This window comes from Coregonus clupeaformis, chromosome 34, assembly GCF_020615455.1.
Source record: "Coregonus clupeaformis isolate EN_2021a chromosome 34, ASM2061545v1, whole genome shotgun sequence".
Taxonomy (NCBI): domain Eukaryota; kingdom Metazoa; phylum Chordata; class Actinopteri; order Salmoniformes; family Salmonidae; genus Coregonus; species Coregonus clupeaformis.
In genome coordinates, this window is record NC_059225.1 from 26,391,903 (window position 1) to 26,419,554 (window position 27,652).

At 46.2% G+C, this 27,652-nt stretch overlaps 1 protein-coding gene across 1 annotated transcript; it reads left to right on the forward strand.

The window, feature by feature from the left end:
• The first annotated feature begins 15,362 nt into the window (after positions 1 to 15,362).
• kpna7 (karyopherin alpha 7 (importin alpha 8)) lies at positions 15,363 to 25,819 on the forward strand. The gene is made up of 13 exons (XM_041870950.2): positions 15,363 to 15,503; positions 15,731 to 15,871; positions 17,249 to 17,334; positions 17,849 to 18,017; positions 18,474 to 18,573; positions 18,647 to 18,729; positions 22,838 to 22,924; positions 23,009 to 23,185; positions 23,340 to 23,396; positions 23,804 to 23,980; positions 24,939 to 25,121; positions 25,220 to 25,366; positions 25,649 to 25,819. Exons 1-13 carry the CDS (start codon positions 15,438 to 15,440, stop codon positions 25,733 to 25,735), a joined length of 1,560 nt encoding a protein of 519 aa, XP_041726884.1. The 5' UTR covers positions 15,363 to 15,437; the 3' UTR covers positions 25,736 to 25,819.
• Positions 25,820 to 27,652: the final 1,833 nt, after the last annotated feature.

The following is a 27,652-nucleotide window of genomic DNA, read 5'->3' on the forward strand; positions in this document are numbered from 1 at the left end:
TATATTAGTCATTATACATTGGAAGTATGGGGTGATATTGATATGGATGTTTAGAGTGGTAAATATCTAGGTTGATTAGTAGGTACTTAATTGGTTATTATCATGGGGTTATGATATTTTCATATGATCTGATTTTGGTTGAATTATTAAAGCAGGAATAGTCTAGGGATGTAATGATTTAACAAGGAGTGATAATAGAGTGTTATAATGTGTCATATCAGGTATATTAGGAGGACAAAGTCAGAGTTTAACATTGTATATTTTAACAATTTGAGAATTGGGTCTGAGATGTTAATCATTAAATTAAAATTTTTAATATGCCATTTAGCAGACGCTTTTCTCCAAAGCGACTTACAGTCATGCGTGCATACATTTTGTGTGTATGGGTGGTCCCGGGGAACGAACCCACTACCTTGGCGTTACACGCGCCGTGCTCTACCAGCTGAGCTACAGAGGACCAGAATGTGTAATTGATAATCACATAGCATTGGATGCTATTGTATTAAGATTAAGAGGATATGGTAATTTGAATGCTGTTGAAGTCTTTTCAAAGTTTTTTTTAGTGGTAATTCAATAGGAACATAGATGGCAAGCATTATAGTTCCCCTAGTGGCCATAGTAATTATTGTACCAATAGTTATGGGATGGTGTTTTAAATTTTTTTCGGGGATGGATTTTCAGATCGGTACAAACGATTATTAACATGCCTGTGATTACAGTTAGAGATGTGTCAGTTAATGGTAAAACGAGGAGGGAGAGGAATAATAATTATTCTTTGTGTGCTACTAGAGATCCTAACTGTGCTACTAGAGATCCTGGTTCGAATCCAGGCTCTGTCGCAGCCGGCCGCGACCGGGAGACTCATGGGCGGCGCACAATTGGCCCAGCGTCGTCCAGGGTAGGGGAGGGAATGGCCGGCAGGGATGTAGCTCAGTTGATAGAGCATGGCGTTTGCAACGCCAGGGTTGTGGGTTCGTTTCCCATGGGGGGCCAGTATAAAAAAAAAAATGTATTCACTAACTGTAAGTCGCTCTGGATAAGAGCGTCTGCTAAATGACTAAAATGTAAATGTAAATGTAATCTTGTTCCAGTTTAGAGTCCATTAATAATGTTGATTGAGGAATGGGAATGTTAAGGTGGAATTGTATGACATGGAATTAAGGTTTACAGGAAGAAGATGTGGACAGATGGCTATCTCAGTGGATCAGATAGAGCCCCTTGCTATCTCAGTGGATCAGATAGATCCCCCAGGTGACCAGTGATAAGCTTGGGGTTCCTCTGACAGCGCATGGATGAGGAAGATGGATGTTTTTGTTATTTTTATATTCACGTGTTTCATGTAATTACGTAATGGTTATGTAGAATTGTTTTGTATGGATGATGTCATGATGGTCACAATTTATTTCTATGTTTTTTATTTTTTATTCTTGTTTTATTGCGTGTATCTGGGGATGATGTCTATGTGGGATTTGTCCTTTTATATATAAAAATAAGGTTTTGACTACATAGATTATTAGCATGAATATTTAGTAGTTAATTATGTGTTTATCTTTTACTCAGACTGAGTTTATAGAGGTTTGAGAGGTTTGATATCACATAAGATAGATGACTGGGAATTTATACCTTTGTTGATTAAATAAATGGAGAATCAGGTTGGATTCAGGTATGAAAGGTTGAAGGGATCAATTCTCAGTTATCTAGCATAGTTTAGGATCTAGTCAGAGATATATGTACTACTGAGGGGGAATATTGTATTTTACACTAAGTTTATATGAACTTATGGGGGTTAAGTGATCTTACTTACCACAAGATAAAAAAAAAAAAAAAGTGTATTGATATGATGTTTTTATAGTGTAATGATGTCATGTCATAGTGTTGTGAAAGTCAAGAGTTAGTAGATAATGGGTTTGGAGTCAGGAAGTCTACATTCCATTATGTCAAAGGAGATTACTGATGTTTAGGATAGTATGCATTGTGTAATGAATACTCGGACAGAGTGGTAAGATCCAATCGCAGAATAGCGATGCTTTATTAGAGTACAGACAAGGGTATAGCTTAATCGTGGTCGGGCGGGCTGTGGTCAAAACCGGGCAAGGCATAGACAGGCAGAGGTACCAAAGGAGCGGGCTTAGTCGTAGTCGAGGGCACAGGCACAGGATCAGAGCACGGTAATCACTGGGGTAGACAAGCAGAGGATTAAGCAATTCGGGGAGTCAAACAAGGCACAGGTCGGATACACGGTTAATCAAAACAACAAACTCTCTCTCTCTCTCGGAACAAAACGCTTTAGCAAGTCACAAAGGAACAATACCTCGCACCGACTGAACCTCTGAGCACACCTTATATCCTACCCTAATTACGGACAGGTGTGCTCAGAACTCAGGTGAACCAGATCGAGTCTGATGACTCCCCCTCTCTGTAGATCGGGGAAGTGTCAGACTCTGTCTAGACCCAGCCAACCCCCGATCCCTTACAGTATCCCCCTCCCCAGGGCCGGCTCCTGACGGCCTTCTACCTCTACCGGGTGGTCTTCTTCTGGGTCGGGGTCCGGGATGATCTGGGTGTTCAGCGTGGAAAGTGGCCTTGAGAGCGGGGTCTAATATGTCCTTAGCAGGAACCCAGGACCGTTCCTCCGGTCCATATCCCTCCCAGTCCACGAGATATTCAATGCCCCCTCGTCTCCGTCTTGACTCCAGTATCTCGTGGACTGTATAGGTGGTGTCCTGTTCATCCTCCAAAGGTGGTGTAGTAGGTTGTTGAGCGATGGGTGGATACATCGGGCTATAATGGACAGGTTTCAACAGGGAGACGTGGAACGTTGGGTTTATCCTGTATTGTCGAGGGAGTAACAGACGGTAGGTGACAGGGTTAATACGTCTCTGTACTTTGAAGGGACCAATGTACCTGGGTTGGAGCTTCTTGCAGCGCCGTCGGAACCGCAGGTCTCGGGTAGACAGCCACACTCGTTGCCCGGTTTGATAAGTGGGAGTAGGTCTCCGGCGTCGGTCGGCGTAGGTCTTTTGCTGCTGTGAGGCTTGACTGAGATGTTGATGGGCCGTCTCCCAGACCTGCGCACTCCGACGGAACCACTCGTCCACCGCCGGTACCATCCCGGGTGCGGTATCCCATGGGAACAGGGGTGGTTGATACCCTAGAACACACTGAAAGGGCGTTAGACGTAGGGAGGTGTGAATGAGTGAGTTCTGAGCATACTCTACCCAAGGCGGGAATCGGCTCCACTCTTGCGGCTGCCGCGAACATTGTTGCCGTAGATACTTCCCAATTTCCTGGTTGAGCCGTTCTGTCTGCCCATTGGCCTGGGGATGATATCCGGAGGTGAGGCTCACCAAGATGCCCAAGCGTTCGCAGAAGGCCTTCCAAACCCGGGATACGAACTGGGGTCCCCGGTCGGAAACAATATCCTCTGGAACACCAAACTGCCGGAACACCTGGTTAAATATAGTCTCCGCCATCTGAGTGGCGTTAGGTAAACGGGTCATGGGTACTAACCGGCACATCTTGGAGAAACGATCGATGACCACGAGAATTACAGTATGGCCCTCTGATTCTGGTAGGTCGGTAACAAAGTCCATTGCAATGTGCGACCAGGGTCGTTGAGGAGTTGGCAATGGCATCAGCTTACCCTCCGGTAGTGCTCGAGGCGCCTTGGACTGAGCACATACTGGGCAGGATAATACGTAGTCTCGGACGTCATCTGTGAGGGAATCCCACCAGTATTTTCGACTGATGAGTCGGATAGTTCGAGTGATTCCGGGATGACCAGATCCTAGCGACGTGTGGCACCATTCCATCAGTTGAGGTCGAAGCGGAGCTGGTACAAACACCTTCGACACCGGGGTTTCTGGAGGGGCTGGTTCCGCTTGTAGGCTCTCCTGAATCGTGTCATCGATAGCCCACCTCACAGGACCAGCACGGCAACTCATGGGGAGGATAGGTTCTGGTTCAACCGGTCTGTCCGCGCGCTCGAACCGTCGGGAAAGCGCGTCCGCCTTACAATTCTTGGACCCGGGAATATAAGAGACAGTGAATTGAAAATGGTTGAAGAACAAAGACCACCTTGCCTGTCGGGAGTTCAGTCGTTTAGCACTGTGAAGATACTCCAGATTGCGGTGGTCCGTAAGCACTTGGAATGGATGAGCTGCTCCCTCCAGCCAATGTCTCCACTCCTCCAGCGCTAACTTCACCGCCAGTAATTCACGATTTCCCACGTCGTAGTTCTGCTCGGCCGGATTCAGCTTCTTCGAAAAAAAAGCACAGGGTCGTGATTTGGGAGGCTCACCTTGGCGCTGGGATAGCACGGCTCCAACTCCAACCTCCGAGGCGTCCACCTCCACGATGAACGGCAAGGTAGGATCCGGCTGACATAAAATGGGGACAGTGGTGAATCGTTGTTTCAATGTCTCAAAAGCCCGCACTGCCCCCTCCGTCCATTTCAGACCATGCCCCTTGTGGCTGGTCATCGCCGACAGGGGAGCAGCGGTGGTGCTGAAATTACGCACAAACCGTCTATAGTAATTGGCAAACCCCAAGAATCTCTGAAGCTCTTTCACCATCTGGGGTTGAGGCCAGTCTCGTACAGCTTGTACCTTGGATTCATCCAGTCTTACCCCGTCGGGAGTGAGTATGGCCCCAAGGAAGGAAATCGTCGTGACATGGAACTCACTCTTCTCGGCCTTCACGAACAGAGAGTGTTTGCGGAGTCGGTCCAGAACCTGTCGTACATGGGACACATGTTCACTCAGAGAGTTAGAGTAAATTAGGATGTCATCAATGTACACTATGACGAAACGATCAATCAAGTCCCTAAAAATGTCATTCATGAACGCCTGGAACACCGAGGGCACGTTAGTAAGTCCATAGGGCATGACACAATATTCATAATGTCCTCGATGGGTGATGAAGGCGGTCTTCCATTCATCCCCCTCTCTAATGCGCACCAGATTGTACGCACTCCTGAGGTCCAGTTTACTGTAGATGGAGGCCTGCCCCACCTGCTCGAGGGCTGCTGGAATCAAAGGAAGGGGGGTAACGATTTTTAATGGTGATATCGTTCAAACCTCGATAGTCTATACAAGGACGCAGTCCGCCATCCTTTTTCTTAACAAAGAAAAAACTGGATGCCGCTGGAGACGTAGATGGGCGAATGGCCCCTTGCTGAAGTGCCTCGTCAATATACTTGCTCATTGATTCCCGTTCCGGCTGTGACAAAGGGTAGATTCGTCCGCGAGGAGGTGTAGCCCCGGATAGCAGATCAATTGCACAATCCCAGGCCTGATGCGGTGGTAACACTGGTAACACTCGTAATCCTGGTACTCTGTAGGAACAACAGTAGACACCGCACCCTTCGCATCCTCCACAGTAGACGTTTTGCAAGGTAAAATGAGGCACTCAGCCCTACATACCCCACTCCAAGCCGTGATATCGCCAGATTTCCAGGAGATGACCGGATCATGGGTAACGAGCCAGGGGTGGCCGAGGACTAGCGGCTCCCGTGGAGCGGAGATGACGAACAGAATGATGTTCTCATGGTGCAGAGAGCCCACTTGTAACTTGATCTCCCCGGTACGGTGCGTAATGAACCCAGTGCCCATGGGCTCACCGTCTAGCGCGTTGACTCGCAGGGGAGGTTGAATTGGGATAAGTTGAACCCCCAACTCCTCAGCAAGACCCATATCCAGAAAGCTGGCCGCCGCTCCGGAATCAATAAGTCCTTCCAACCTGCGCACTTTCTCTCCGACAGATAAGGTAACCGGTACATACATTTGTCTAGATGTAATGTTCAAAACGGGAGTCTCACTCACCGGTTTGGCAGTTCCGAGGCGATATCCTGGGGTATGGTTAGGTCGCACCGGACATTGACGAACGAAATGACCCGACTGACCACAATACAGGCATAGTCCGTCTTGCCGACGTTGTTGTCTCACCGACCCTTGTAGAGGTGACCGTCCCAGTTGCATAGGTTCCTCCTCAGATTCTCTCCTCCGCTCTGTCGATTGCATAGGACCAGTGATCGAGGGCTCCCGAACAGTGGATGCCTTGTGTTGCACTATAAGATTATCAATAGCGATGGCTATTTTGATAAACTCATGTAGCGCAGTGATATCTCCTCGACAAGCCAACTCAGTCTGTACGTCTTTGCGCAGCCCTCTTCGGAAAACTGTGAGCAAAGCAGTCTCGCTCCATCCGCTACCGGCTGCTATAGTACGGAACTCTAGAGCGTAGTCGGCTACTGTGCGACGGCCCTGCTGAAGTTCGCACAGTTGGTCTCCCACACTACGCCCAGATACTGGGTGGTCGAACACCTCTTGAAACAGTCTCTTGAACTGAACTTCCGCATTCAGCTCGGGGACCTCAGCTGCCCAAAGCGCAGTAGCCCAATCCAGTGCTCTTCCCGTTAGCAGAGAAATCATGAAATCCACCCTGCTACGGTCATCGGAAAACATAGTACGATTATATGACAGATACAGGGACATCTGGAGTAGAAACCCCTGACATTTGCCAGGTTCCCCGTCGTACCTTGTAGGTAGAGAAATCGGAGGTGCATGACGAGGACTGACCGTGCTCGGTGTGGTGCCTTCAGCCGCACCAGCGTGGAGTAGCTGTAGGAGTTCATCCATCCGTTTCTCCTGTATCTCCCATCGCCTCTGTAATTCCGCTGGATCCATGGTAATGGCGAGGTATTCTGTAATGAATACTCGGACAGAGTGGTAAGATCCAATCGCAGAATAGCGATGCTTTATTAGAGTACAGACAAGGGTATAGCTTAATCGTGGTTGGGCGGGCTGTGGTCAAAACCGGGCAAGGCATAGACAGGCAGAGGTACCAAAGGAGCGGGCTTAGTCGTAGTCGAGGGCACAGGCACAGGATCAGAGCACGGTAATCACTGGGGTAGACAAGCAGAGGATTAAGCAATTCGGGGGAGTCAAACAAGGCACAGGTCGGATACACGGTTAATCAAAACAACAAACTCTCTCTCTCTCCTCTCTCTCTCTCTCTCTCTCTCTCTCTCTCTCTCTCTCTCTCTCTCTCTCGGAACAAAACGCTTAGCAAGTCACAAAGGAACAATACCTCGCACCGACTGAACCTCTGAGCACACCTTATATCCTACCCTAATTACGGACAGGTGTGCTCAGAACTCAGGTGAACCAGATCGAGTCTGATGACTCCCCCTCTCTGTAGATCGGGGAAGTGTCAGACTCTGTCTAGACCCAGCCAACCCCCGATCCCTTACACATTGAAGGTCCCCAAGAACACAGTGGCCTCCATCATTCTTAAATGGAAGAAGTTTGGAACCACCAAGACTCTTCCTAGAGCTGGCCGCCCGGCCAAACGGAGCAATCAGGGGAGAAGGGCCTTGGTCAGGGAGGTGACCAAGAACCCGATGGTCACTCTGACAGAGCTCTAGAGTTCCTTGGCCTGAATGCCAAGCGTCACATCAGGAGGAAATCTGGCAGCATCATGCTGTGGGGATGTTTTTCAGCGGCAGGGACTGGGAGACTAGTCAGGATTGAGGCAAAGATTAACGGAGCAAAGTACAGAGAGATCCTTGATGAAAACCTGCTCCAGAGTGCTCAGGACCTCAGACTGGGGTGAAGGTTCACCTTCCAATAGGACAACGACCCTAAGCACACAGCCAAGACAATGCAGGAGTGGCTTCGGGACAAGTCTCTGAATGTCCTTGAGTGGCCCAGCCAGAGCCCGGACTTGAACCCGATTGAACATCTCTGGAGAGACCTGAAAATAGCTGTGCAGTGACGCTCCCCATCCAACCTGACAGAGCTTGAGAGGATCTGCAGAGAAGAATGGGAGAAACTCCCCAAATACAGGTGTGCCAAGCTTGTAGCATCATACCCAAGAAGACTTGAGGCTGTAATCGTTGCCAAAGGTGCTTCAACAACGTACTGAGGAAAGGGTCAGAATATTTATGTAAATGCGATATTTCTGTTTTTTTGTGTAGAGTGATGAGGGAACAAAACTATTTAATACATTTTAGAATAAGGCAACAAAAACAAAACTTGTGTAAAAAGTCAAGGGGTCTGAATACTTTCCGAAGACACTGTACTTTATTTTTCAGTGCTATGCCAATTAAAGGCCCAATGCAGACGTTTTAATATCCAAATCAATTCATTTCTGGGTAACAATGAAGTACCGTACTGTAATAGTTTTTCATGAAAATGGTCAGAAAGAAACAAAAATAGCTTTTTAGCAAAACATTATTTTTCAAGCAAGAATTTTGCTAGGAGTGGGAGTGGTCTGATTGGGGAGGGGAAACTGAAAACGAGCTGTTATTGGCAGAGATTTGGAACTCTCTTTGTTACTGGTCTATATACTCATCACCAGGCAAGCCGAAACTCCCCCTGATTAGAAGGTCCAACCAGTGCCTTCAGAAAGTATTCATACCTCTTGACTTATTCTACATTTTGTTGTTACAGCCTGAATTCATAATGGATTAAATATAGTTTTTTTTCTCAGCCATCTCCACACAACACCCCATAATGACAAAGTGAAATTATGTTTTTAGAAATTTCTGCAGATTTATTGAAAACGAAATACAGAAATATCTCATTTACATACAGTGGGGAGAACAAGTATTTGATACACTGCCGATTTTGCAGGTTTTCCTACTTACAAAGCATGTAGAGGTCTGTCATTTTTATCATAGGTACACTTCAACTGTGAGAGACGGAATCTAAAACAAAAATTTAGAAAATCACATTGTATGATTTTTAAGTTATTAATTTGCATTTTATTGCATGACATAAGTATTTGATCACCTACCAACCAGTGAGAATTCCGGCTCTCACAGACCTGTTAGTTTTTCTTTAAGAAGCCCTCCTGTTCTCCACTCATTACCTGTATTAACTGCACCTGTTTGAACTCGTTACCTGTATAAAAGACACCTGTCCACACACTCAATCAAACAGACTCCAACCTCTCCACAATGGCCAAGACCAGGGAGCTGTGTAAGGACATCAGGGATAAAATTGTAGACCTGCACAGGGCTGGGATGGGCTACAGGACAATAGGCAAGCAGCTTGGTGAGAAGGCAACAATTGTTGGCGCAATTATTAGAAAATGGAAGAAGTCAATCAAATCAAATCAAATCAAATCAAATTTTATTGGTCACATGCGCCGAATACAACAAGTGCAGACATTACAGTGAAATGCTTACTTACAGCCCTTAACCAACAGTGCGTTTATTTTAAACAAAAAAAGTAAGAATAAGACAACAACAAAAAAAAAAAAAAGTGTTGAGAAAAACAAAGAGCAGAAGTAAAATAAAGTGACAGTAGGGAGGCTATATATACAGGGGGGTAACGGTGCAGAGTCTAATGTGGGGGGCACCGGCTAGTTGAGGTAGTTGAGGTAATATGTACATGTGGGTAGAGTTAAAGTGACTATGCATAAATACTTAACAGAGTAGCAGCAGCGTAAAAAGGATGGGGTGGGGGGGGCAGTGCAAATAGTCCGGGTAGCCATGATTAGCTGTTCAGGAGTCTTATGGCTTGTGGGTAGAAGCTGTTGAGAAGTCTTTTGGACCTAGACTTGGCACTCCGGTACCGCTTGCCGTGCGGTAGCAGAGAGAACAGTCTATGACTAGGGTGGCTGGAGTCTTTGACAATTTTGAGGGCCTTCCTCTGACACCGCCTGGTATAGAGGTCTTGGATGGCAGGGAGCTTTGCCCCAGTGATGTACTGGGCCGTACGCACTACCCTCTGTAGTGCCTTGCGGTCAGAGGCCAAGCAGTTGCCATACCAGGCGGTGATGCAACCAGTCAGGATGCTCTCGATGGTGCAGCTGTAGAATTTTTTGAGGATCTGAGGACCCATGCCAAATCTTTTTAGTCTCCTGAGGGGGAATAGGCTTTGTCGTGCCCTCTTCACGACTGTCTTGGTGTGCTTGGACCATGATAGTTCGTTGGTGATGTGGACACCAAGGAACTTGAAGCTCTCAACCTGTTCCACTACAGCCCCGTCGATGAGAATGGGGGCGTGCTCAGTCCTCTTTTTTTTCTGTAGTCCACAATCATCTCCTTTGTCTTGGTCACGTTGAGGGAGAGGTTGTTGTCCTGGCACCACACGGCCAGATCTCTGACCTCCTCCCTATAGGCTGTCTCATCGTTGTCGGTGATCAGGCCTACCACTGTTGTGTCGTCGGCAAACTTAATGATGGTGTTGGAGTCGTGCCTGGCCATGCAGTCATGGGTGAACAGAGAGTACAGGAGGGGGACTGAGCACGCACCCCTGAGGGGCCCCCGTGTTGAGGATCAGTGTGGCAGATGTGTTGTTACCTACCCTTACCACCTGGGGGCGGCCCGTCAGGAAGTCCAGGATCCAGTTGCAGAGGGAGGTGTTTAGTCCCAGGATCCTTAGCTTAGTGATGAGCTTAGAGGGCACTATGGTGTTGAATGCTGAGCTGTAGTCAATGAATAGCATTCTCACGTAGGTGTTCCTCTTGTCCAGGTGGGAAAGGGCAGTGTGGAGTGCGATAGAGATTGCATCATCTGTGGATCTGTTGGGGCGGTATGCAAATTGGAGTGGGTCTAGGGTTTCTGGGATTATGCTGTTGATGTGAGCCATGACCAGTCTTTCAAAGCACTTCATGGCTACAGACGTCAGTGCCACGGGTCGGTAGTCATTTAGGCAGGTTATCTTAGAGTTCTTGGGCCACCCTCGGTCTGGGGCTCCATGCAAGATCTCACCTCGTGGGGCATCAATGATCATGAGGAAGGTGAAGGATCAGCCCAGAACTACACGGCGGGACCTGGTTAATGACCTGAAGAAAGCTGGGACCACAGTCTCAAAGAAAACCATTAGTAACACACTACGCCGTCATGGATTAAAATCCTACAATGCACGCAAGGTCCCCCTGCTCAAGCCAGCGCATGTCCAGGCCCGTCTGAAGTTTGCCAATGACCATCTGGATGATCCAGAGGAGGAATGGGAGAAGGCCATGTGGTCTGATGAGACAAAAATATAAATTTTTGGTCTAAACTCCACTCGCCGTGTTTGGAGGAAGAAGAAGGATGAGTACAACCCCAAGAACACCATCCCAATCGTGAAGCATGGAGGTGGAAATATCATTCTTTGGGGATGCTTTTCTGCAAAGGGGACAGGACGACTGCATCGTATTGAGGGGAGGATGGATGGGGCCATGTATCGCGAGATCTTGGCCAACAACCTCCTTCCCTCAGTAAGAGCATTGAAGATGGATCGTGGCTGGGTCTTCCAGCATGACAACAACCCGAAACACACAGCCAGGGCAACTAAGGAGTGGCTCCGTAAGAAGCATCTCAAGGTCCTGGAGTGGCCTAGCCAGTCTCCAGACATGAACCCAATAGAAAATCTTTGGAGGGAGCTGAAAGTCCTTATTGCCCAGCGACAGCCCCAAAACCTGAAGGATCTGGAGAAGGTCTGTATGGAGGAGTGGGCCAAAATCCCTGCTGCAGTGTGTGCAAACCTGGTCAAGACCTACAGGAAACGTATGATCTCTGTAATTGCAAACAAATGTTTCTGTACCAAATATTAAGTTCTGCTTTTCTGATGTATCAAATACTTATGTCATGCAATAAAATGCAAATTAATTACTTAAAAATCATACAATGTGATTTTTTTGATTTTTGTTTTAGATTCCGTCTCTCACAGTTGAAGTGTACCTATGATAAAAATGACAGACCTCTACATGCTTTGTAAGTAGGAAAACCTGCAAAATCGGCAGTGTATCAAATACTTGTTGTCCCCACTGTAAGTGGGGAAGTTGCACAACTGAATGTATTAAACCAAAATGTGTCTTCTGCATTTGGTGGTGAGTGACTCCGCTGTCCTGGCGTCGTGAGGGAGCTTGTTCCACCATTGGGGTGCCAGAGCAGCGAACAGTTTTGACTGGGCTGAGCGGGAACTATGCTTCCGCAGAGGAAGGGGAGCCAGCAGGCCAGAGGTGGATGAACGCAATGCCCTCGTTTGGGTGTAGGGACTGATCAGAGCCCGAAGGTACAGAGGTGCCGTTCCCCTCACTGCTCCATAGGCAAGCACCATGGTCTTGTAGCGGATGCGAGCTTCAACTGGAAGCCAGTGGAGTGTGCGGAGGAGGGGGGTGACGTGAGAGAACTTGGGAAGGTTGAACACCAGACGGGCTGCGGCATTCTGGATGAGTTGTAGGGGTTTAATGGCACAGGCAGGGAGGCCAGCCAACAGCGAGTTGCAGTAGTCTACCTGCCGCCCCATTCACACCCCTGAGTCAATACTTTGTAGAAGCACCTTTGGCGGCAATTACAGCTGTGAGTCTTTTTGGGTAAGTCTCTAAGAGCTTTCCACACCTGGATTGTACAATATTTGCACATTGTTATTTTAAAATGCTTCAAGCTCTGTCAGGTTGATTGTAGATCATTGCTAGACAGCCATTTTCAAGTCTTGTCATAGATTTTCAAGCCGATTTAAGTATCAAATGTAACTAGGCCACTCAAACACTTTAAATGTTGTCATAGAAAGCAACTCCAGTGTAGGTTTGGCCTTGTGTTTTAGGTTATTATCCTGCTGAAAGGTGAATTTGTCTCCCAGTGTCTGGTGGAAAGCAGACTGAACCAGGGTTTCATCTAGGATGTTGCCTGTGCTTAGCTCTATTCCATTTATTTTTATCCTACAAAGTCCTTGCCAATGACAAGCATACCCATAACATGATGCAGCCACCACCATGCTTGAAATATTAAGAGTGGTACTCAGTGATGTGTTGTGTTGGATTTTCCCTAAACATAATGCTTTGTATTCAGGACAAAACGTTCATTTCTTTTGGAGAGCTCTTCTTTTGTCTACACCCATTCAGCATCGTTCACACCCTCTTAAGCCTTAGCCCCACCCATCTATTTAAGGATTCACATCTGAGGCCATGTGCTAAACAGAGTGAGTACGGTAGTGGACTAAACAACCAAAGATTTCAAGACTAAAGGCTGGTTTATACTACGTCTATCGACATGTCTGTATACAGTTGTCGCGGTGACATCATGAACATTCTATTGTCGTCCGACATCAAACTTGTCGTTGCCGTTATGAAAAAGTATAAACACAAAAACGACAGTCTGGTGGCCTGGTGGTTCAAAATAGCATAACTGGTGTATTTTAACATCAATGAACCCATCCGTTTAAAAATGAATTTAGTATATGTAAATCTAGCAAACCAGGCAACTAACACCAACTTTCTAAACAATGTTTTGGTTAGTTTCTAGCTTGTTAGCTAGCTAGCTAAAGTTAAGTTAGCTGGCTAGCCAGTTCAAATAATGACCATATCATATAGCTGACAACGTCTTAACTTTAGCTAATTTGTATACATTATTACAGGAAAATAAACTCACAACAAGATCATTATTTACAAGTTAATGGCGAGCTAATTACAGAAAATAGCTTAAAGTTGTGATGAAACAAAAGGAGGGCATTCTACCGGAGAAGTGTAGAACTTGGACACTGTCTCGTTGGCCTAACGTTATATCCTAATCTGACTTTGGTGCAGGTCATGTTGTTCTTCACATTACCGTCTCTGGTAAACACACACTATATCAAATAAAATCTAAGTTTATTTGTCACATGCACAGGATACAGAAGGTGTAAACGGTATACAGTGAAATTGCTGCTTGCATAGTGGAGTCTTTTGTTTAGACATGTATCTAGCAAAACAATGAACCATAATCCCAACACATTACAACCCTGCATGAATCTACAGGTAGCTAAAGCTAACCAACTAGCTAGCTAAGGTCAATGTTAGCTAGCTAGCTAACATTAGGCTATAACTAGCTAGACTCTCTTACCCGTATACATGGATGAACGCTTCTCCCTCTCTGTCACGGATGCCATGGTTGCCCTTAGTTTGAAGATGTAATCCGGAGACAGGTGTTTTACAACAGCCTTCTGTGTTCTCTTTTCGACTCCCTCCGCATTTGCAGTCAAACGCCTGAATTTTCTCCATCTCCTTAGCTATCATACTCTGCTTCTACCGGGCATTCCACTGATTTCAAAACTCGGTCCTCCAGAAAGTGGAGAGCAACACTTTTGCAGTTCTACTACATGATATATATTTTTTTAAAGCAGCGTTAGAAAGGATTACCTACACATACTGACCAGCTCATGTTATAGCGTGCTACATGGCAGACCAATCCGAACTAATCTCGCAGCATGTCCAGCCCATCCATTATCTCAGCCAATCATGGCAAGCGGGAAAGTTCCTGTCTTTTTCCGTGGCTAAACCAACTAGGCTCGTAATTTAACCATTTTATTCATATTTACAGATGGCATACACATTTGTTATTAAGGCACATGAAAGTTCACATGTTCCAGAAGGCATTTCTGACAAAAAAAAATGCATGTTTACTCCTGTGAAGTAGTGTTGCGCGACATACACCTAGTTTCCTGAAACTAGTCACAAATCACCATTGGCTTACCTGAGCAGTTTCCTTCCTCTCCGGCAACTGAGTTAGGAAGGACGCCTGTATCTTTGTAGTGACTGGGTGTATTGATACACCATCCAAAGCCTAATTATTAACTTCACCAATCACAAAGGGATATTCAGCATCTGCTATTTTGCATTTTTACACATCTACCAATCGGTGCCCTTCTTTGGTGGCATAGAAAAACCTCCTTGGTCTTTGTAATTGAATCTGTACCCCACACATACAATTTATTATGCGATTTGTTAAGCACATTTTTACTCCTGAACTTATTTAGGCTTGCCATAACAAAGGGATTGAATACTTATTGACTCAAGACATTTCAGCTTTACATTTTTTATTAATTTCTAAAAACTGTCTGCAAACAAAATTTCACTTTGTGTAGATCAGTGACACACATCTCAATTTTAAATTCAAGCTGTAACACAACAAAATGTGGAACAGGTAAAGGGGTGTGAATACTTTCTGAAGGCACTGTATCAGAAAATAACACAGATCAAATTTTGTCACACTTTTACAGCATTAGTTTCATCAGCTGTTGTACAATATGATGCAAAACAAAGGAAAAACATAATTTTGAGTGCACTGGGCCTTTAACATTGCTTTTGACGTTAGTAGGCTAAACTAGTAATATAGAGTAGGTTTATTAAATATTGAAAACAGAGTTTGTTAATATAAGAAAAAGACACCGTTTCACACAATGTATGTGCTTGATATGGGCCGGGTTGTGCATTTTTGGGACAATGCATTGGTTTTCATGAGGGATCTTTCCCCACCGGCGCCACAGGCGAGCTCAATCAAGCGCACCAGTGGATTGACCGGGGCAGAATAAGGAGGAGCGTGTGTCACTCTAATCACCAGGATGGAGAAGCACCTGTCGTCCTTCAGAAGAGGTATTTAAACTCCTGACAATCCTACAGGGAGCATTCGGTTGTTGTGTCGCGAAGAGAGAACTGTGTCAGTCTAAACTAACCCAACGGTCAACATGCCCACCAAGAATGCTACTGATGACCGTCTGAACAAGTTCAAGAACAAGGGAAAAGAGCCGTCGGTAAGGCAGATCCGGAGCCTTTGATTATCTATAATGTCGAGTTAACGTTACCTTTATTTTTGTTCCGCATTCTTTTTCCACGCTTCGGGTTGGATCTTTCCCCATCCAACTCCGTGAGCACAGGATGGCAGCACGTATAGCCTTCAATCGTAATGATTTTCCAAACATTTGACTTTTTTTTTTTATTGAATACGTTGTAACTTGATATCAATGTCGTTGATCTGCAGAAGCTCCGTGAGCGGCGGATAGCGGAGTGCGTGGAGCTGCGGAAAGCCGCGAAGAACGAAAACTTTCTCAAAAGGAGGAACATCTCCACTCTACCGGAGGACGAGGTCCTGTCACCACAGTTCAACACAGACGACTACAAGGTACAGATTTGATGACTTGTTACAGTAAAGGTTATAGTTCTCCCAAATTACAATTTGACATCATTGGTTTCATTTCACCCAGACTGTAAAGTCTATGGACAAGGTATGACGCCGGCAATGCGTAGTGTAGTTTCCCTGGCACGGTCTCCACATGTTCACTTTTTTTTTAGCAACAATTGTACTACAAATCCCATCCAAGTCATGGGCATGATTAGATGATTTGAACATGAGCAAGACCCACTAAGTGATATTTAATATTGACCTATGACTTTAATTGGATTTGTGCACTAATGCTCAAACGTCAGCGTGTGGAAACATTCCTGGGGAAACTAAACCATGGATTGCTGGCATACTGTACATTAAAGTAATCACTAGGTAACAGTCATATTTGTGGCCTACAATCAAATGGTTGTAGGCTAATGTGTTGACAACCCTTCATCTGTGTAGCGCTTACAATATGGGATGTCAATGTAGGCTACATAAGGTCGTTATAGCTTTTGTCACGGCATCTCCAGGTGATTTCAGACTGAGGATATTGTTGGCTTTTAATCAAAGTCAAAACGGTCCATCCCCTAATAACACCCTGTTCTGTATGTAGTGTACTACTGGCTATATGGACGCTAGTCAAAACGGTCCATCCCCTAATAACACCATGTTCTGTATGTAGTGTACTACTGGCTATATGGACGCTAGTCAAAACGGTCCATCCCCTAATAACACCCTGTTCTGTATGTAGTGTACTACTGGCTATATGGACGCTGGTCAAAACGGTCCATCCCCTAATAACACCCTGTTCTGTATGTAGTGTACTACTGGCTATATGGACGCTGGTCAAAACGGTCCATCCCCTAATAACACCCTGTTCTGTATGTAGTGTACTACTGGCTATATGGACGCTGGTCAAAACGGTCCATCCCCTAATAACACCCTGTTCTGTATGTAGTGTACTACTGGCTATATGGACGCTAGTCAAAACGGTCCATCCCCTAATAACACCCTGTTCTGTATGTAGTGTACTACTGGCTATATGGACGCTGGTCAAAACGGTCCATCCCCTAATAACACCCTGTTCTGTATGTAGTGTACTACTGGCTATATGGACGCTAGTCAAAACGGTCCATCCCCTAATAACACCATGTTCTGTATGTAGTGTACTACTGGCTATATGGACGCTGGTCAAAAGTGCGATATAACAGGATGCCGTTTGGGACTTTACTGTACGGTGGCTGGGTTGGTCAATTTCAATTCAGGAAGTAAACTGAAATTCCTATACACAAATGTTGTCTGAGTATCGTGGGGATTCTGAATTTGAAAATGAGTGTGGTTATTGTACCTTGTGTCATGACACTTGGTTAAAATGCTTCATGATGTCTCCAGGTGACTCTGACTACCATCAAGGAGATTGTTGGTCATGTGAATGGCGACTGTAAGGAGAGACAGACTCGAGGATGCCAGGCTGCCAGGTGAGATGGACCGGAGATGGGTTGATCCCTTAGGTAACTGAACCTGACTTTGGTGTTGCGAGCAGCACTGTTACCCACTGAGCCACAACTTATTTTGGTTGTGTTGAAGTGTTTTTGCAGCAGTCTCATCTATCGCATTGTTTTAAAGTCTTTGCTGTGCATCTCGATCACCTGACCTGTCTAGTGATGGCTGGAAGGTAGTAAGGGTATTGGCAAGGTCCTGTCCACTGGCAAGCGACCGTTGCAACATTGGTGACTGTCTCTAATACATCAATGATAATGGCTGGCCAAGTGGGGAAGCGACGATGTTGGTGATTGTCGCCAGTATGAAGAATGTATGCACTCACTAGCTATATGACTGAAATGTAATACATCAATGATAATGGCTGTCCAAGTGTGGGGAAGGGATACCTAGTCAGTGGCACAACTGAATGCATGCATTAATTACAGGAATAGGTTGGTTAGATCTACAGGGACTAGGGTTACTCAACTCTTCTTCTCTTCCCCCCTGTAGGAAGCTGCTGTCCCAGGAGTGTAAGCCTCCGCTGAAGGAGATTGTGGAGGCAGGGCTGCTGTCCCGATTTGTTGAGTTCCTAGGGAGAGATGATGACCCCAGTCTGCAGTTTGAAGCCGCCTGGGCTCTAACCAACATTGCCTCGGGGACCTCCTGGCACACACAACAGGTTCATACACACACGGCCCTGAGCTTTCACCATCGCTTCAGCTAGCTATGGCTCTGCCCACCTGGTGGTGAACCACTACTATACTGAACAAAAATATAAATGCAACTTGTGAAGTCTTGGGCCCATGTTTTTATGAGCTGAAATCAAAGATTCCAGAAATGTTCCATACGCACAAAGCTTACTTCTCAAATGTTGTGCACAAATTTGTTTACATCCTTGTTAGTGAGCTATCTCATTTGCCAGGAGGTAATCCATCCACCTGACAGATGTGGCATATCAAGAAGCTTGATCATTACACAGGTGCACGTTGGGGGGAAAAAAGGCCACCAAGACTGATTTCCTTATGAACTATTGTGTATTTAACTTTCCAAACTGTTGCACTGCTAGGCGTCCTCTAGATGGCACAAGTGGTGCCAGCCCTGATGAAGCTGACTGGTGTAACGTCTCCCTCTACAGGTGGTGGAGCACGGTGCAGTGCCAGCTTTCATCGCTCTGCTGGCATCCCCCATGTTACACATCAGTGAGCAGGCTGTCTGGGCCCTGGGAAACATAGCAGGTAACGCGCAGAGCTGGAGGGCAACTGGGCTGGAACAAAAGCCTGCATACTAAGACTGTTTCCCGTTTTTCAGGTGACGGTCCGGCGTATCGAGATACTCTGATAGAATGTAACGTGATCCCTGCTCTGCTGTCTAGGATCACCCCAGACACACCTGTAAGTTCAAACACGCACACCTAGTGATCTCTCTGTAGGGTCCTTAATGTACTCCTTTACCCTAATGTACGCCTGGCCATACCCTATTGTCTACTTGCATGTTACAAGTCATGGTTTGGCTCTACTCACCAGGTGGACCAAGTTCATAACATGTTGGAACCAATTTTCCATTCTGTTCCTTCTGAACATGATGCCGAACAGCAAAATAAAGTTCTGAACCCGTTTGAATCTAAGTTACTGTATATATTAAGTTAGCCGCACCAATTAGAGCCGCTTTCTATGGAGCAGTCAAGCTATTTGCATGCATTGGCCGGGCGAGATGCGGCTGAAACTTGGCAGGTGGGGTGAGCGTGGAGGAGGCTTGGCTTTAAGGGTTTATGACATGCAGGTGGGCTGGGTGTGGAGGAGGCTGGGTGTGGAGGAGGCTGGGTGTGGAGGAGGCTGGGTGTGGAGGAGGCTGGGTGTGGAGGAGGCTGGGTGTGGAGGAGGCTGGGTGTGGAGGAGGCTGGGCGTGGAGGAGGCTTTAAGTGCTGGGTTTATGACATGCATGATCTGAATTAGGCTTTTGGAAAGGATTCAGACCCTTTGACTTTTTCCCCTTTTGTTACGTTACGCCCTTATTCTAAAATGGATTAAAAATCTACACTACCCCCATAATGACAAAGCAAAAACCAGGAATTTTTTTTTGCAAATGTATTTTAAACTACCACATTTACATAAGTATTCAGACCCTTTACCCAATACTTTGTTGATGCACTTTTGGCATAGCTTACAGCCGCAATTCTTCTTGTGTGACTCTACAAGCTTGGCACACCTGTATTTGGGGAGTTTCTCCCATTCTTCTCTGTAGATCCTCAAGCTCTGTCAGGTTGGATGGGGAGCGTCGCTGCACAGCTATTTTCAGGTCTCTCCAGAGATGTTTGATCGGGTTCAAGTCCGGGCTCTGGCTGGGCCACTCAAGGACATTCAGAGACTTGTCCCGAAGCCACTCCTGTGTCTTGGCTGTGTGCTTAGGGTCGTTGTCCTGTGGAAGGTGAACCTTCACCCCAGCCTGAGGGCTCTGGAGCAGGCTTTCATCAAGGATCGCTCTACTTTGCTCTGTTCATCTTTCCCTCGATCCTGACTAGTCTCCCAGTCCCTGTCGCTGAAAAACAGCCCCACAGCATGATGCTGCCGCCACCATGCTTCACCATAGTCATGGTGCCAGATTTCCTCCAGAAGTGACGCTTGGCATTCAGGTCAAAGAGTTCAATCTTGGTTTCATCAGACCAAAGAACCTTGTTTCTCATGGTCAGTCCTTTAGGTGCCTTTTGGAAAACTCCAAGCGGGCTGCCGTCTGGCCACTCTATCATGAAGGCCTTATTGGTGGAGTGCTGCAGAGATGGTTGTCCTTCTGGTCAGTTCTCCCAGCTCCACAAACTCTGGCGCTCTGTCAGTGACCATCGGGTTCTTGGTCACCTCCCTGACCAAGGTCATTCTCCCCTGATTGCGCAGTTTGGCCGGGCGGCCAGCTCTAGGAAGAGTCTGGGTGGTTCCAAACTTCTTCCATTTAAGACTGGCGGCCACTGTTCTTGGGGACCTTTAATGCTGCAGAGTTTTTAATATTTTTTGGTACTCTTCCCCAGATCTGTGCCTCGACATAATCCTGTCTCGGAGCTCTACGGACAATTCCTTCAACCTCATGGCTTGGTTTTTGCTCTGACATGCACTGTCAACTGTGGGACCTTATATAGACAGGTGTGCCTTTCCAAATCGTGTCTAATCAATTGAATTTACCACCGGTAGAAACATCTCAAGGAGGCGGTAGGTAGCCTGGCGGGTAGGAGCATTGGGCCAGTAACCGAAAGGTTGCAGGATTGATTTTCCCCGCGCTGACAAGGTACAAATCTGTCGTTCTACCCCTGGCAAGGCAGTTAAACTGTTCACCGGGCGCCGACGACGTGGATGTCGCTTTTTAAGGCAGCCCTCCGCACCTCTGAGAGGGGGTTGGGTTAAATGAAGACACATTTCAGTTGAACGTATAACTGAGTATCCCCCTCTCCCCAATGGAAACACGATGCTCAATTTCGAGTGTCATAGCAAAGGGTCTGAATAAGGTATTTCTGTATTTGTAATGCATTTCTAAACCAGTTATTGCATTATCATTATGGAGTATTGTTTGTAAATTTAGGAACACTTTTAAAATTCCTATTTTAGAGGAAGACTGTAACAAAGTGGAAAGTCAAGGGGTCTGAATATCTTCCGAAAACAGTTTACCTATGGAAAAGCGGCGTCTAAACTCAGCAAAAAAAGAAACGACCCTGTCTTTCAAAAATAATTAGTAAAAATCAAAATAACTTCACAGATAATTGTAAATGGTTTAAACACTGTTTCCCATGCTTGTTTCAATTAACCATAAACAATTAATGAATATGCACCTGTGGAATAGTCGTTAAGACACTAACAGCTTACAGACGGTAGGCAATTAAGGTCAGTTATGAAAACTTAGGACCCTAACGAGGCCTTTCTACTGACTTTGGAAAAACTCCAAAAGAAAGATGCCCAGGGTCCCTGCTCATCTGCGTGAACGTGCATTAGGCATACTGCAAGGAGGCATGAGGACTGCAGATGTGGCCAGGGCAATAAATTGCAATGTCCGTACTGTGTGAGGCGCTACAGGGAGACAGGACGGACAGCTGATTGTCCTCGCAGTGGCAGACCACGTAACAACCCCTGCACAGGATCGGTACAGTTACAGGATGGCAACAACTGCCCGAGTTACACCTTGGGAACGCACAATCCCTCCATCAGTGCTCAGACTGTCCGCAATAGGCTGAGAGAGGCTGGACTGTTGTAAGGCAGGTCCTCACCAGACATCACCAGGCACAAACCCACCGTCGCTGGACCAGACATGACTGGCAAAAAGTGCTCTTCACTGACTAGTCGCGGTTCTGTCTCACCATGGTCGGATTCACACTTATCGTTGAAGGAATGAGCGTTACACTGAGGCCTGTACTCTGGCACGGGATCGACGTGGCGGGTCCGTCATGGTCTGGGGCGGTGTCACAGCATTATCGGACTGAGCTTGTTGTCATTGCAGGCAATCTCAACGCTGTGTGTTACAGGGAAGACCTCCTCCTCCCTCATGTGGTACCCTTCCTGCAGGCTCATCCTGACATGACCCTCCAGCATGACAATGCCACCAGCCATACTGCTTGTTCTGTGTGATTTCCTGCAAGACCGGAATGCCAGTGCTCTGCCATGGCCAGTGACGAGCCCAGCTCTCAATCCCATTGAGTGCGTCTGGGACCTGTTGGCTCGGAGGGTGAGGGCTAGGGCCACTTGCAGGTGCCTTGGTGGGGTAACATCTCACAGTAAGAACGGTCAAATCTGGTGCAGTCCATGAGGCGACGCACTACAGGACTTAATGCAGCTGGTGGCCACCAGATACTGACACTTTTGCTTTTGACCCCCCCCTCCCCTTGTTCAGGTCCATTTCTGTTAGTCATGTCTGTGGACCTTGTTCAGTTTGTCTCAGTAGTTGAATCTGGTATAAATATTTGTATGAACATATGTTAAGTTTGCCAATAAACGCTGTTGACCGTGAGGACGTTTCTTAAAAAAAAAAAAATGAGTTTATGAAAACTCTGTCTTTGAACTTCAGTTGTGTTAATGTTGGACCGCTAACGTGCAGATCGGCACCAGAATAAAAGGGTCTTACCTTTATTGTAGTTAATAAATCAGCTAGCATAGAGGATTGGTTGACCTTTCTTCAATTTACAATTATCTCCTGATTTCTGAATCACGCTTGCAATGTCAGCAGCATATGCTTTGGCAGGTAGCCTACGCGCACACTGGCAAAGATTTTCAGCTGGCAGACAACTTTCTGAGTGACAGTGGGCTTTGCATTTTGGGGAACTGGGGGGGGAAATGGGCAGAACTTAAACGTTATTAACCGGTTCCTGTGCTGCAACAGTATAGTCTCTCAAATGGATTTAGAAAGCCTTTTATATCAGGAGTTGTCAGTGCTTATACAGAAACCCAGCCTAAAACCCCTGAGAGCAGATGTAGATCACTTTCATTCTCATTCTGTTCTCTGCTCTAGTTACAAGTCATCTCTCCTCTCCAGGTCGGTTACCTTCGTAACCTGACATGGACCCTGTCTAACCTCTGTAGGAACAAGAACCCCTTCCCCCCTCTATCTGCTGTCCAACAGGTAACCTCCACAAACACACTGTTGCACTCCAGTTCTCTACCCCCCCCCGCCCCTCCATTCAGAAATATGCACTTCCTCCCCCAGGTGCTCCCCTCGCTGCTTCAGCTCCTCCACCTGAGTGATCAGGATATCCTGAGTGATGCATGCTGGGCCGTGTCCTACCTGACTGATGGTTCCAACGACCGTATCGACGTTGTGGTGAAGACCGGTATTGTCCCCCGTCTGGTCTCCCTCATGGGCTTCGAGGAGCTCACTGTGGTGGTAAATAAAGTCATCTGTCTGGTCTTTTTTAAAGACTAGTGGTCCATTTACGATCAGTGAGTTGGAATTACCCAGAGCTATATGAGATTGACTTGTTTGGTCTTCAGACTCTAAACCACTACATAGGAAGGCTTCTGTTCCTCTCCCTCTCCAGACCCCAGCTCTGCGCTCCATAGGGAACATCGTGAGTGGCTCAGACGTCCAGACTCAGGTGACTATCCACTGACTGATGCACTTTAGCGGTTAAAGCGTTTGGCCGAAAGTTCGCTTGTTCCAAGAGGTGACTAGGTGAACAATCTGTCTGTGCCCTTGAGCAAGGCCTTTAACACTAACTTGCTCCAGAGGTAAAAAGTCCCTGAAAATAAAACATTTCACTGAACTTATCCAGTGTGACACTGTTTTATGATTACCTGTAAGCTTTAGTAGTCAATTAAATTCACTAAGTTACATTAACTAGAGTATACTACACTATGATTACTACTTGTAAGCTTTGGACAGAGTCATAATGAACTTGAATTATGATTTCATTAGGATAAATTATTTTATCATGTGGCTAGATGATACTAAACTACCTGTAAGCTTGAATAACTTTGACTTTAATAATTGTATTCCTGTCAGGTGGCCATCGACGCAGGGGTTCTGTCTGCCCTGCCCAGGTTAATGAGACACAACAAGGCCAGTGTTCAGAAGGAGGCAGCCTGGGCCGTATCCAACATCGCTGCTGGTCCCGCTCAACAGATACAACAACTACTCACCTGCGGCCTGCTGCCCCCGCTTATTGACCTGCTACGCAACGTTGGTGACACCTTGATACAGCCGCTACTCACCTGTGGCTTTCAGACCTCTCCTTTGGAACCCCCAGAGTTACAATATTTAGTTGTAGCCCTGAACTGGAACATCAGCTAGTTAAGGGCTTGATGATTAGTTGAATCAGATTAGCTAGTTCTGGAATAGATCAAATACATGGAACAGCTGGGGGGTCCTGTAGGGTTGGGACAGCTGGCTGGGGGTCCCGGAGAAGAGGGTTGGGAACCACTAGGCTTCTGCCTCCACTTAAAGACCAGAGGGGTGTCCTATGAAGCAGGTTTGAGTTCACCAAAGTTAGCTGGCTAACGGAGTTTCAACGTGCTAAACGGTCATACAAATGTGGCTGACCTTTTAGACCGGCATGTCTATGGCAACGAGTCCTTCAGAACTAGCCTGCCCTGGTGCAGGTTAACTCCATTTACCCTGAATGAAGTGTCTGAGCAATTAGTTGAAGACGATCAGATTCTTTTTGTTAAAATATCACATTTAATAATGACAAAATGAGCTTTCAACCTCATGCATAGTAACACTTTTGTTGGGCTTAATAAAATCGATAGGAGTGGGAAAAGGTGGTTGCACGTACGTCGTAGCTTTTAGTTTTGACGTCAGCATTCGCCTAGCCGTGTGGGACGTGCACGTTACAATCCTGCAGGCGGGCGAGCAACATCCACCGTATGGATGAAGCCTGAGCTGGAATTTGAAGCTGGCTAGCTTTAGATCTACTCATGGCTTTATAACTTGCGTAGCAGTTCACCGCTCTCTCTACGCAAGATGCCGTCACAGGTGGCAATTTGATGGACTCGTCGGGTGTTCACCCTCACAGTTCATTCACGTTAACTTTTACTGTGAAGGGCATAAGCACTTACGCTGTATCTGGTTTCTCAGGGTGATTCAGTGTGGTCCATAACTAACGTCACTTAACCCCGTATCTGGTGTGTTCTCTCAGGGTGACTTTAAGACCCAGCGGGAGGCAGTGTGGGCAATAACTAACTTCACCAACGGGGGCACTGTAGAGCAGGTGATCCAGCTCGTCCAATCAGGAGGCCTGGAGGCCATCCTCAACCTGCTGACTGTCAAAGACTCCAAGACCATCCTCGTCATAATGGACGCCATCAACAACCTCTTCATGGTGAGACACCTAGTCAGTTTGTTAGCCTTTGTACTTTCCCTCCCAGGCAGCAGAGAAGCGGTCCGTTTTGTGGAGTCAAACCTCTTCTCTTGTTCCAGGCAGCAGAGAAGCTGGGTGAGACTGATAAGCTGTGTCTACTGGTTGAGGAGTTGGGAGGGCTGGATAAGATCGAGATGCTCCAGAACCATGAGAATGACACTGTGTACCGTACTGCCCAGGGACTCATAGAGAAGTTCTTCACTGATGTGAGTAACTCTGAAATCACCTGGAATTAGTCACTGAACTGATGTCCCTTCATGTGATGTCTGAAAGTTGTCGACGCAGTCAAGTCCTTGATTCCTCATGTCCCCCTCAGTGCATCGGAGGCTCAATGATATCTTCCCTCCAACCTCATCCTCATTGAGCTTTTGATTGAGGACTCAATGAGTTGACTGCTTGTACACTTCAGACAGAGTCCTAGGACAGTCTTATTGCATTTTAATTGAGACACAGTCAGGTCTAACAGATGACATCTTGTTTTGTTCCAGGAGGAGGCGGAGTGTCTGCAGACTGAAGCCACTGACACTTCCTTCATCTTCAAGACCCAGGATGTCCAGAAGACCTTCCAGTTTTAATACTCCAACATGATGTCCAGAAGACCTTCCAGTGTTAATACTCAAACATGATTTTGGAATATGTAATAAATGTATTTTTTGCAATTTCCGGCCCTGCTGAGTAGTTTATCATCCACTGTAATGGTGTTTGTTTACTAGGGTGTATCCGATTCATACCATTCTGGGGTATATGATACAGGCAGTGCACACTTTTTTGATGGAAAAGTATTTAATCACCCTGTTATACGGTATCTTGCCCAACCCCATTTTCTTATTGTTCAGACAAGTTACTTTGGCGACGTCCCAAGCAGTACACTATTCCCTACAGGCCCTGCCAATAAAAAAATAAAAAAATTTGAAATTGCGCGTAATTTTCAACTGCGCTTACATTCATTTACCATTAACGCAGTCTCCCTGAATACAAGTTACCTTTAAATTTCACTCGTGCAGATCTTTCGCTATCTGGCTTGAATCTAGGCCCTATTGTTAAGGGTTGAAACATGGTTAGGGGATACTGTCTCATCATTTTGTTCTAATTGGAATAACTTTTGGCGCAGTACTAGTTCATGATACTTCATTCAGATGTATTCATCTCTGGTAGATAAGACATTCCTTTTAGATCCATCCGATCATGGAACATATGGAAACATTCTAAAGCTTCTATACAGCCTATGGAAATCCTAACTTAAACATCTGGGTTGTGTTCATTAGTGCACACTAGCAATGTTGTGCAACAGAACTAGTTCCGGTAGTCTGTTTCTGGTTTGTTTGGTGCGTATGACCAACATGGCATTTATTCAGACGTTCCCCAAACACATCAGGGGTGGGAAATTGACTCGAGGGCCACATTGGGATTTCAAAATTCAGCGGATTTGTTCAAGAGCAATTTGTGGGCCAGAAAATTGAAGTTATTTAAAATTACTGTATAGGTCCATTATAATTGACACATTCAAACATTGCCTTGAGTTTTATTTTTTACCCAGTTTCCTGCGGGCCGACTGCATTAGATGGAACATTCAGGCATTCCAATAGCTTTATATGGCTTAGAACAGAGCCATATGGCTCCAACCGACCATTACTTGTGTCCCCTAATGTTCAGATTAAGGAGTGGTGAAAGTTGGGTGTTTTCATAAGACCGGATTCCAATATGTACATCCTGGCTAGCTTCTACCTTTTGCTTGTAGTGAACGACCCTTAGGGGAGGATCAATGAGTTGGCCAACTTTAAACAATTAGAAATAAGTGTTTCGGGGGAGGGGTTTATTAAGAAAGCTAAACCTGGATAACTCAAGGACATTCAGAGACTTGTCCCGAAGCAACTCCTGCGTTATCTTGGCTGTGTGCTTAGGGTCGTTGTCCTGTTGGAAGGTGAACCTGAGGTCCTGAGCGCTCTGGAGCAGGTTTTCAAGGTTCTCTGTACTTTGCTCTGTTCATCTTTCCCTCGATCCTAACTAGTCTCCCAGTCCCTGTCGCTGAAAAACATCCCCACAGCATGGCGTTGCCACCATGCTTCACCGTACAGATGGTGCCAGGTTTCCTCCAGACGTGACGCTTGGCGTTCATGCCAAAGAGTTCAATCTTGGTTTCATTAGACCAGAGAATCTTGTTTCTCTTGGTCAGAATCCTTTAGGTGCCTTTTGACAAACTCCAAGCGGGCTGTCATTTGCCTTTTACTGAGGAGTGGCTTCCGTCTGGCCACTCTACCGTAAAGGCCTGAATGGTGAAGTGCCTCAGAGATGGTTGTCCTTCTGGAAGGTTCTCCCATCTCCACAGAGGAGCTCTGGAGCTCCTGATTCCTGCTTAAAAGCAAAAACTAAAAACAGGAAGTACCAATGATGCGCTCCATACGGAAGTGGTCCGATGAAGCGAATGCTAACCTAAAGGACTGTTTCGCTAGCACAGACTGGAATATGTTCCGGGACTCATCCGATGGCATTGA

What these genes read in the sequence shown, in the direction of transcription:
- kpna7 (XM_041870950.2), top strand. Translation starts at nt 15,438, where the DNA reads ATGCCCACCAAGAATGCTACTGATGACCGTCTGAACAAGTTCAAGAAC. An exon ending in ACAAGGGAAAAGAGCCGTCG is followed by an intron (nt 15,504 to 15,730) that starts GTAAGGCAGATC and finishes GTTGATCTGCAG; the next exon opens with AAGCTCCGTGAGCGGCGGAT. An exon ending in CTCTATCTGCTGTCCAACAG is followed by an intron (nt 22,925 to 23,008) that starts GTAACCTCCACA and finishes TTCCTCCCCCAG; the next exon opens with GTGCTCCCCTCGCTGCTTCA.